The 12177-nt window shown below is 42.4% G+C and overlaps 1 protein-coding gene across 1 annotated transcript in view; it reads right to left on the bottom strand.

Moving 5' to 3' along the window:
- DOCK2 (dedicator of cytokinesis 2) overlaps window positions 1-12177 on the bottom strand; it is a 502335-nt gene that overhangs the window by 442783 nt on the left and 47375 nt on the right. The window contains exons 6-8 of the mRNA XM_084636234.1: window positions 11406-11554; window positions 7788-7923; window positions 5366-5520 (exon numbers count right to left, since the gene is read on the bottom strand). Of these exons, the coding sequence (XP_084492360.1) occupies window positions 5366-5520; window positions 7788-7923; window positions 11406-11554 (440 nt within the window). The remainder of the gene's footprint in view (window positions 1-5365; window positions 5521-7787; window positions 7924-11405; window positions 11555-12177) is intronic.

The raw sequence follows: 12177 nt of genomic DNA, 5'->3' as shown, positions 1-12177 counted from the left end.
TCACCACCTTCCTAGTGAAAAAGTTTTTCCTAATATCCAACCTAAACCTCCCCCACTGCAACTTGAGACTATTACTCCTCATTCTGTCATCTGGTACCACTGAGAACAGACTAGATCTATCCTCTTTTGAACCCCCTTTCAGGTAGTTGAAAGCAGTTATCAACCCCCCCACACCATTCTTCTCTTCCGCAGACTAAATAATCTCAGTTCCATCAGCTTCTCCTCATAAGTCATGTGCTCCAGCACCCTAATTCTTTTTGTTGCCCTCCGCTGGATGCTTTCCAATTTATCCACATCCTTCTTGTAGTGTGGGGCCCAAAACTGGACACAGTACTCCAGATGAGGCCTCGCCAATGCCGAATAGAGGGGAATGATCATGTCCCTGCTGGCAATGCCCCTACTTATACAGCCCAAAATGTGGGTAGCCTTCTTGGCAACAAGAGCACAAGGTTGACTCGTATCCAGCTTCTCATCCACTGTAATCCCCAGGTCCTTTTCTGCAGAACTGCTTCCTAGCCGCTCGGTCCCTAGTCTGTAGCAGTGCATGGGATTCTTCCATCCTAAGTGCAGGACTCTGCACTTATCCTTGTTGAACCTTATCAGGTTTCTTTTGGCCCAATCCTCTAATTTGTCTAGGTCCCTCTGTATCCTATCCCTATCATCCAGTGTATCTACCACTCCTCCCAGTTTAGTGTCATCTGCAAACTTGCTGAGGGTGCAGAACTAGTTATCTCATCATAGAAGGCAATTGGATTAGTCAGGCACGACTTGCCGTTGGTGAATCCATGCTGACTGTTCCTGATCACTTTCCTCTCCTCTAAGGGCTTCAGAATTGATTCCTTGAGGACCTGCTCCATGATTTTTCCAGGGACTGAAGTGAGGCTGACTGGCCTGTAGTTCCCCTGATCCTCCTTCTTCCCTTTTTTAAAGATGGGCACTACATTAGCCTTTTTCCAGTTGTCCGGGACCTCCCCTGATCGCCATAGGTTTTCAAAGATAATGGCCAATGGCTCTGCAATCACATCAGCCAACTCCTTTAGCACCCTCAGATGCAGTGCATCCAGCCCCATGGACTTGTCCTTATCCAGCTTTTCTAAATACAGTAACTTCTCGATTAATGTTGTAGTTATATTCCTGAAAAATGCAACTTTAAGCAAAACGATGTTACTTTCCCATAAGAATTAATGTAAATAAGGGGGAATAGGTTCCAGGGAAAAAAAAGGTCACCACACAAAAAATTATATACATACACACACATATATACACACACAGTAGAAGTTTTAAACAAACAGTTGAATACTATACACAGCAATGATGATTGTGAAGTTGAGGTGTTGAAGTTAGTGTGTGGAAGAGGGTGGGATATTTCCCAGGGAATGCCTTACTGCTAAATGATGAACTAGCACTCGGCTGAGCCTCAAGGATTAACACATTGTTGTTAATGTAGCCTCACACATGACAAGGCAGCGCGAATGGAGGGAGGGGAGACAACATGGCAGACAGAGACACACACCATGTGTGTGTTGGGGGGGGGGGAGGGAGAAGAGAGAGAGAGATGTGCATTGCCCCTTTAAGTATGCTGACCCAACTAAGTACATTGCCTTTAAAAAGATCAGGAAGTTGAAACAGCAGCTGTGGGCTCCATCCTGAGCCCTGCCCTGTCCCCACCCTGCTCTGTATGGAGAAGGGGTAAGCTGGGGCAGGGGCAGTGGGGAGGGGGACACCCTGACATTAGCCCCCTTCCCACCGTCACACAGCAAGCAGGAGGCTCCCAAGAGCAGCTCTAAGGCAGAGGGCAGGAGCAGCACATGGCAGTGCGGGGAGGGACAGCTGAACTGCTGGTAATTGGTAGCCTGCTGGGTGGCTGCTGCACAGGGAACTTAGGGGAGCGTGGAACTGATTAGAGGCTGCCAGTCCACCCTGGTTCCTAGCCCCCACCAACTAGCTGCAACTGGCTGCTCTTCCTGCAAGTAGTGGACAAAGCAGGCAGCCGTCAAGCAACCATTATAAGGGAGCATTGCACAACTTTAAATGAGCATGTTCCCTAATTGATCAGCAACGACGAAACAACATTAACCGGGACGACTAAGTGAGTTACTTTAGTCCTAAACCACTTCTTTCTCCACAGAGAGCTGGTCACCTCCTCCTCATACTGTGCTGCCCACTGCCATAGTCTTGGAGCTGACCTTGTATGTGATTTGGTCATTTGTCCAATCTTCCACTTCTTGTAAGCTTCTTTTTTGTGTTTAAGATCAGCAAGGATTTCACTGTTAAGCCAAGCTAGTCGCCTGCCATATTTACTATTCTTTCTACACATCAGGAAGGTTTGTTCCTGCAACCTCAATAAGGATTCTTTAAAATACAGCCAGCTCTCCTGGACTTCTTTCCCCTTCATGTTATTCTCCCAGGGGATCCTGCCCATCAGTTCCATGAGGGAGTCAAAAGCTGCTTTTCTGATGTCCAGGGTCCATATTCTGCTGCTCCCTTTCTTCCTTGCGTCAGGATCCTGAACTCAACCAGCTCATGGTCACTGCCTCCCAGGTTCTTATCCACTTTTGCTTCCCCTACTAATTCTTCCCAGTTTGTGAGCAGCAGGTTAAGAGCTCTGCCTCTAGTTGGTTCTTCCAGCACTTGCACCACGAAAATGTCCCCTACACTTTCCAAAAACTTCCTGGATTGTCTATGCACTGCTGTATTGCTCTACCAGCAGATATTGGGAGGCTGCAAGAACCACGGCCTGTGATCTAGTAACTCCTGCGAATTGCCGGAAGAAAGCCTCGTCCACCTCATCCCCCCGGTCTGGTAGTCTATAGCAGATTCCCACCACGACATCACCCTTGTTGCTCATGCTTCTAAACTTAATCCAGAGACTCAGGTTTTTCTGCAGTTTCATACCGGAGCTCTGAGCAGTCACACTACTCTCTTACATACAATGCAACTCCCCCACCTTTTCTGCCCTGCCTGTCCTTCCTGAACAGTTCATATCCATTCATGACAGTACTCCAGTCATGCGAGTTATCCCACCAAGTCTCTGTTATTCCAACCACATCGTAATTCCTTGACTGTGTCAGGACTTCCAGTTCTCCCTGCTGGTTTCCCAGGCTTTTTGCAGGATGATCAGTGAGTTTTCTTAGTATGAGTCCTCCCCTCTTGTGCTCTCCTGCTCATGCTTCCTCCTGGTATCCCACTTCCCCACTTACCCCAGGGCTTTGGTCTCCTTTCCCCAGTGAATCTAGTTTAAAGCCCTCCTCACTAGTTTAGCCAGCCTACTTGCTAAGATGCTCTTCACTGTCTTTGTTAGGTGGAGCCCGTCTATGCCTAGCAATCCTCCTTCTTGGAAACCAGTCCATGATCAAAGAATCCAAAGCCTTCTCTTCACCACCACCTGGTAACTATTCATTGACTTCCATGATTTGACAGTCTCTACCCAGGCCTTTTCCTTCCACAGAGAGGATAGACAAGACCACCACTTGCACCTCAAGCTCCTTTATCCTTCTTTCCAGAGCTACGTAGTCTGCAGTGATCCGCTCAGTCATTCTTGGCAGTATCATTGGTGCCCACATGGACAGGCAGGAAGGGGTAGCGATCCGAGGGCTTGATGAGTCTTGGTAGTCTCTCCGTCACATCGGGAATCCTAGCTCCTGGCAAGCAGCACACTTCTTGGCTTTCCCAGTCAGGACAGCAGACACATGACTAAGTCCCCCTTTGGAGGGAGTTCAACCACCACCACCTTCCTCCTCCTTTTGGGAGTGGCGGTCGTGGAACCCCCATCCCTATGCATGTGAACAAGTCCCAAATGAAAAAATGGCAATGCTACTACATTGTTCTCCTTCTGTACATCCTTGAATTTACCTGGTTTCAATACCTACTAATTTCTCAACAGTGACTAGAGAGTGTGTGTCCTATTAGCGCAGTTTATTATACTTAAAATAATAGTTTCAGTACTTCTTTTTTCTCCTCTTGGGCCCCATTTGTTTGTTTTTCACCTCCTGTTGCCTTCATGTGCCTGGTCAGTGAGCTCCTTGGCATTAGAGGCTGTCTTCTTTATTACATGTGTGTACAGCACCTAGCACAGTAGGGCCTATAGGTGCTATCCCGTTACCAACAACCACCACTCTCCCACCTTCTTTGTAGCAGCAGAAGGCCTTGCCCAGAGTAACTGACTGAAGAGGGTAGTAGGATATGCACTGCTACAAAGCCACAAAAGGCCAAGATCTCAAGGGCAAAGAGCTGGAACTCTACTGGGTTCCCCTGCACCCAGCATTTAGGGATTTGCCCCTTTTAAATTTTACCCATTGTTTGCTGTCTTCCCATTCGGAAAAGAGAAAAAAAGTCTCCTTATGCAAGTTTACAGCACATTGCTAGTTTTGTCAAACTTCTTCCCAAAAAACACACAATTCGTCAAAGAATGAATCCAGTACAGCAATCTTCAAATCTGAGAACTTGTCAGATTAATTTATAACCCAAATATAAGAATTGCTCAATAGAAAGGGAGCATGTGTGTACGTCTTATGTAAGTGTTCTGTCGCTCCAGTCCTGATCCTAAAATCCAGTATTATTTGATTCTCCTATATGGTCCTACATATAAACATAATCCCCTGCTTTTCCCATCAATAGAATTTCTTCCATACTAATCACCTAGGCATTGGTAGTCAAGGTGATGGAAACTCTCATAATTAAACACATTTTAGCTGTTGATGGTCAGATGTTTGTATTCTCCATTGCCTGTTGCAAAAGCTTCTGTTTTGGCAATGAGGCAAAGAAACATTTTTCACAGCAGCAAACTGTCCATTTACTGAATCTCTGTAGCTGCCTCAAGGTTGTCTGCCTACCAGCGATAACAGTGACCTTGACTTTTATTTTTGTACACATTTGAACAAACAGCTCAGCTTCTGCCCAAATGTGTTACTGTTTTGATTGAGTGGTTAAGGCTGGACTTAGACCAATCATACTGAACTCACAACATTTGATGCCTCACTTGCTACATCGACTGCAAGTAGTTATTCCAAACGAAGACTGAACAAACTCTAAAACTGACTTAACATTTCATTAATCTTTGCTCAAGAAATCCTACACAATGTGGAAGTCAGCCAGCTCTGAAGCAATATCAGCAGTCACTTAAGATTTCAGAGCACACTCAAGCCAAGACCATCTGGTCCATTTGCTCTCAATATAGTTTAGTTGTTTGCTATTACACAATACTCCAGCCTAGCATCACTAGATTCCAGCAGTGCATGTGGTTTTTCCTTCTAAAACTTTCTTTTACAGTTTTCCCCTTTGTGTGTACATTGGACATTACACTCCCTCTCCAGTTTGAGCAACTCACTTTACTATTCATTCTCCCGGGGAAAATAATATAGCCTACCTTATAACTGTGTGTTTCTGGGGATCATATAATGACATGAAGAGTTCTGCATCTTCTCCTATTCGGCATACAAAATTTCTTACAAAGACGTAAAGGCTGTACGTGGGGGATGAGGAGATTCGGGAGTATGTTCCATAGTCCGGTTGATCCTTTGACTACACACAGAAAGAGGAAAATTATTAATTCGACCAAACTAATTTGAATGCCAGCAAGACCTGCACTTACTGCTCTATACTCAAGGTTTGTCTGAAAATGGCCCAGTTCTGCTCTCAATTTAAGGAACATAGTGGGGTAGAATTTAGCCTAAAACATTTATCACACTTTACAGTCTTTCCTAGCACCTAACCACTGCTCCATACATTCCTAAAATGCTGGACGGTGCATAAGATGTTCACTCACATACACAGCCTGTATGAACAAGGTGATGAGCGGTGAATCTGTTCCTGGACTGTCCTTAAAGTAAGAATATATGAGACCCTCTGATGTTTTAATCAGTGATTGCACCTTGCACTACATGTTTAAAGAAAGAATACAATACATTCTCTAGAAGTGACTCAGGTTAGCAGGGCTTTAATCTGTCTTGTATTGCTTAGTGATGACCTTTCCACATTTGGGAAGCACTGTTTATTCAACTGAGCTTCTGACTGACAAGGAATGTGGTGTTAAATATTGATTTACGATGCATTATTCATGGTAGTCATGATTTGGAGATTTCATAATTCACTCAAACATTTTGTTCTTCTTTAACATATGCCTCATTTGATTTACATTGTGATCAATAAGAAAAAAAAGACCAAACCTTATGTCACTTGATAGTTCTTGGGATAAATTTAATATTTATAAAGACAATGAAGTGTAATCATGTGAGCCATGTTTTAAAATGTGACTGCAGATTATGTGTGTGCTCTGATCATGTAGACCTTGACATCATCAGCAAGCATGCCAAGAGTTGTTAAGTTTACCCACTTCCTCTCTCATACGCATTCAACCTTTTGGCAGAGTCAGACCAACTAACTGGCAGCAGCTTATATCCCATGGCCAGTATTTTCAAGACTTGGTATCTAAATAAAGCTCCTAAGTCCCAGGTAAGTGGCCAAAATTCAATAGGAGCAGCAACTGGAAAACACATTCCAAACTATACATATAAAATGACGGAGTCTAAATTAGCGGTTACCACTCAAGAAAGATATCTTAGAGTCATTGTGGATAGTTCTCTGAAAACATCCACTCAACGTGCATGGCAGTCAAAAAAGTGAACAGAATGTTGAGAATAATTTAAAAAGGAATAGATAATAAGACAGAAAATATCATATTGCCTCTATATAAATCCATGGTACGCCCACATCTTGAATACTGTATGCAGATGTGATCACCCCATCTCAAAAAAGATATATTTGAATTGGAAAAGGTTCAGAAAAGGGCAACAAAGTATTAGGGGTTTGGAATGACTGCCGTATGAAGACGAGTGGGACTTTTCACCTTGGAAAAGGGACGAAGGAGGAATATGATAGAGGTCTATAAAATCATGACTGGTGTGGAGAAAGTAAATAAGGAAGTGTTATTTACTCCTCCTCCTAACACAAGAACTCGGGCCCACCAAATGAAATTAATAGGCAGCAGGTTTAAAACAAACAGAAGGAAATATTTTTTCCACACAACACACAGTCAACCTGTGGAACTCCTTGCCAGAGGATGTTGTGAAGGCCAAGACTATAACAGGCTTCAAAAAAGAACAAGATAAATTCATAGAGGATAGGTCGATCAATGGCTATTAGCCAGGATGGGCAGGGATGGTGTCCCTAGCCTCTGTTTGCCAGAAGCTGGGAATGGGTGACAGGGGATGGATTACTTGATGATTACCTGTTCTGTTCATTCCCTCTGGAGCAGCTGGCACTGGCCACTGTCAGAAGGTGGGATACAGGGCTAGATGGACCTTTGGTCTGACCCAGTAGGCCATTCCTATGTTCTTCTGCTCTAATTCTACAAACTAGCAGTTGTGGAAGTCAAACCACATCAGAGGCTAGCCATTCATTTAAGAATCTTATTTTAGGCATTGAGATTTGACATCTTTGCCCAGGTATTTAATCCAGTGCCAGTCATTAACACTCATGTCTATTCTTCAGTTGTTGGGTTAGATCAACAGTTGCCCTTTTTCATCTTATTCAATGCACAGAGAAACTTGCTGAAGTCACTGTTAGGCAAATTTTGACAAAGTCTGGTAAAACAAAGTAAATATTTACAGCTGAGGTGACATGTTCCATAATTTATCAACTAGGGATCAGAAACTGCTCCTTTAAATTGGTGGCAAAACTTCCATTGGTTTTACTGGGAGAAAAATCAAGTTTAAACAAACAGGTAACACCCTGTAAACTGAATTAACATTTTCTGAAAGGAAAGGCCAATTTTGGCAAATTGTTCATACCATTTCTTCTTTAATTCGCTCTGTAATTTTATTAGTAGCTTCTTCATGTGCATGAAATAGGCTAATGACGCTGGTTTTATCTGGATCCAAGATATTTCCATCTTCATCTCTAACTATTAAATCTAGCTCAAGTATCCTGTGGAGATTGAAAAAAAATCACTCCATAAAATGGGATTATTCTCTTCTCGAACAAATTACATTCAACTGACAGTTTTTGAAATGGGATTCATAATAAGCTGCTTGGAATGTTGAAGCAGTCAGTTCAGTTTAATAAAACAAGGAGAACATACATAATTTAAGTAATACATCTGATGATGCTCAGTATCTTCAACAAAAGTAAGGAAAAAAAACCTAAACATCTTTCCTCACAGTTTTTTTCAAGCTTTGGTTTTCCCTTTACATACCCATATTAGGGTTTTATACTGCCACCTATCCTTACAGCATCCAAATGCCTATCGTGTAAAATAAAATTGAGCAATAGCCAGACCACAAGTTGACTTCATGAAGACTTTGCCTCTTCTTCCTTATTAGGGTATAAGCCTTCCCCAGTAGAGTGATGAAGTATCTCTGTCTGTCCCCTCCTATTTCATGTCACTCTGTTCTACCCTCTCAGTGTGCTCCATTTGGCTTCAACCCTTTCTGCCAAATTCGATTCCTCTGCCAAACATTTCCCACCCTCTCCATTCTCCTTGGTTCTTTCACAATTGTCTTGGAACTCTCCTCCTCTCCAGATCCCTTACCCACTGATTCTCCCCTCCACCAAGATTGAGACCCTGAGTAGAGAAAAGGGGAGGCACTCTCTCAAGACTCCACACTCTCACCATAGGGTGTGTCTTCCATATATAGAAATCTGCCCCCTTCCAGGTTCTATCTTGTTCTTAGAGCCCTGCTTTCTTTGGAACAAACACAGTCTGTGCCCCAGCACTATTTTTCTCACACCCCAGCAACCCCCAGTGACCCATTCTGCCCCTAGCACCTCCTCACTCCTCTTTTGTGCCCACAGCAATTCATCACTCCCCCCTCTCAGACAGGCACCCTCCACCCCCAACACCTGAGCCTCCCCCAGGGCTGACAGATTTAAATTCAAAATGTTAAATTACCAATTGTCATTCGCAAAAAGAAAAGGAGTACTTGTGGCACCTTAGAGACTAACCAATTTATTTGAGCATAAGCTTTTGTGAGCTCTGTAGTTCACGAAAGCTTATGCTCAAATAAATTGGTTAGTCTCTAAGGTGCCACAAGTACTCCTTTTCTTTTTGCGAATACAGACTAACACAGCTGTTACTCTGAAACCTACAATTGTCATTGTGATTTCAATCAGCAAGCAGGGAACCTTGATTTAAATTATTGATTTTAATCAGCTTCTGCACTTGTACTTTTTAGTTATTTTCCAAAGGAAACGTTGATTCTCATTAGTTGGGAATCATTATTGTGACTAACGACAGTCTTTACACTATATTTGATGCTTCTTTTTGCTAACCAGGACAACGCACTATATTGATACACATTTATTTAGGCAATTGTATAGCTTACCTTATTTTATTCAGATGCTTTTTTTTACGTTTTGATTATGTTAAACAATGGTGAATGGTGTATTTCTTATTTACTACGTGATTTAATTTCTTCCCTGTGATTTATGTTAAGCTTATTTGGATGGAAATGCAAATTCAATTCAAATGTAAAAAACATTTTAAAATGTAAAGTAAAACTATCATAAGAGTGCTAGATAGATTAGTATTTTTTTTCTTAAACATGTTTTTCATTTAAAAATGATTATACAAAGGAATTATTATCTTTAGTTAATGAATTGAACTCAGTGTCTGGTCACCATGTCCTTCAATATTTTAAAAGTGTTAGATGTCATCCTCTCACACCTAGTATTTATTCATATATTGTAAGAAGAAAACAAGCTTTCCTGCTTTTTCACCTTCCAGTTGGTTTCTTAACTTTGAATGAACAAGTCATTGAATTGAACCAGCTAAACAGAATGAAAAGAAAAAAATATTCTCTCTGCACCTGCATCATGTTTCCGTTGAGTCTACAGATGGTAGAGGATTTGAAGCTGGAGTGGGGGCAGGGTTTTAAGAGCTCCAGTTAATAATTCTGTTAATGTCAACATAAAACACCACCATCTACTTTGACAAAAGCAACTGAAATATCAATTGAAAAAAACATTTCCTCTGAATTAAATCAGAGCTCGTGAGATACATTTGTGAAAATGTCTGATTCAGACATTAATTACTCATGCTTTGTACTTGTGTTGTTTACTCAAGCCTTGTGAATGCACAATTTGTCTTAAGGGATCATTAAGTCCATTATTCATCAATTTGAAACCTTTGTTATGCTACATTGTATCTCAGATGATCCAGCTCCATGTACTATCCCCAAACTAACATGTTCAGACCTAAGTGGAAAACGGCTGAATATGTTTATATTAAAAGTGACACCCATGTAAACTCCTGGGTAGACTCAGGAGAAACGTGGTCCAGTGGTAACCAGCAGTGTCTGAATCAGAACGGGGTCTCACTCCGTAAATGAAAACGAGCTACCTTGAGCAAAACCACCTCTTTCCCTACAAAAAATAGCTTTCCCCCATCTGAACCAGAGGGCAATTTAATCCCTGATTCTGTGGGTACAATCACTGTAGGCTAGGTACACATTTCCCTGGCACCTAATGTCAGCTGCGTAAGTTACAGTAAATGCAGGCCACAGAGAGCCCATAATGTTCAGTCACACACAGACCCTGGAACTGCCACTACCAGAGCCATTTGCAACAGTTCAAAGGTACAAGTAATCGACAGAGGCAAAAAAAGTCTGTCACCCAATAGTGGAAACTGGTTTGCAAAGCTCACTCGCATCTCAGGCAAGGCAACACCACTCAGCTCTGCCCTGTATTGCTCTGGGCTTGCCAGTTGAGCTATGCTGTGGTGACTCTGAATCAATGAGAAGCAATCAAAGTATTAGTGAAGCTACCATCAAACCCACAGATGTTTCATTTGTGTTACCAGGTTCCCAAATGGACTCAATCTCAACGTGCTTGGCCTGGAAACTTCAAAATTCATTTTTTTCCCCTCTCATCACCTTCGTCAGGATTTTGTTCACTTCAGGTTCTTATACTTTACCCATGACCATCATATTTCAGCAACCTTGTTCAGGGGGCAGCATGGTATTACAACCACCAGGTATCTTGTATGGGACTGGAGCTTGCCTTTGTTTGTGAGGCATGTGTGAAGATGTTCAGATTGAATATATTAAGTGGATATGAATATGAGTGACAACTGCCCAACCTAGAACTGATCCTTCCAATATGCCTATTTGTCTGCGTAAGCAACAGAGATCATGCATCCTGAAAAGTTTGATTCCAAACAGGGGAGCAGCTGAAAATTCTGGATGGCCCTGTTCAAGAAAGAATGACCATGACTGCAAGGGACCATGGAGTCTGCTGCTGCAGCAGGGATCGTTGGGGAGTGGTCTGATAAAAAGGATGGGTAGGCACCCAATATTCACCAGGTAGGGACATAGAAGCAGGGAAAATTTGCCCCCAACTCTATAGCAGTGACATGTCTGCAAATAAAGTAGTTGTTCCCAGTACTAGTTTAGCGCAAGGAAAACACTTACTTGTTGCCATAGTCAATTTTGGACGTGACTTTCTGTTTGAGTTCTTTCAGTTCATCTTTAGGCAGTGTTCCCGATAGAAGCTGTGACCTCCACTCCATTAGGTCATACATCATAGATTGCATCTGCTGGAACCGCTCTTTTTTGTTTGTCTGAAACACAAAATGTTCACCGTTGAGGGCTTGGTTTCATTTCAGCTTCCTACATTGTCCTTCATTTTGTGTACTAGGCATTCAATTCAAAATAGTTTAACCTCTACATTGCTAAGGGTTCAAAGCCCAGGGATGGTAATTGTGTGATTTGGTGGCCGTTAGGAGTAGTTTTGTTTTGTGCATTTTACAGTGTTATTTAAAGGGTACTCATTGTGCAGGAGAAGAAAGCCCCAGCTAGAGAACTGGAATAAGGAAGGTGATATTACATCTGTATCCTGCACTGGTCAGACCAATATCTGGATGATATTCGGAAGAGGGTCTTGAATCAAGGTCTCACACATCGAAAGTGAGTGTCCTAACAAATTGCCTATCCTGGTCTTTACCCATCTGATCCCCCCCATGTCTGCAAAAAGCTCTATCCTGGCTCAGAGAAACCTTCCCAAACAAACAAGTGTCAGTTTTGAGAATTTACCATTTTCAGACAAAAAAAGTCTATTGCAAGTTTCCTGATCAGTTCTCCTTGCTTCCTCCTCCTTGAAGCGCAGGCCAAATACTGCATAGGCCAAATATGTTATGCAAAATGAGCCAGACACAGGAGACTAATTAGCTAATAGTATGAAGTT

This window comes from Lepidochelys olivacea (genome assembly GCF_965140295.1).
Source record: "Lepidochelys olivacea isolate rLepOli2 genome assembly, chromosome: 8".
NCBI classification, from domain to species: Eukaryota; Metazoa; Chordata; order Testudines; family Cheloniidae; genus Lepidochelys; species Lepidochelys olivacea.
Note: the sequence above shows the minus strand (reverse complement) of the source record. Positions and strands in the feature narration are given on the sequence as shown.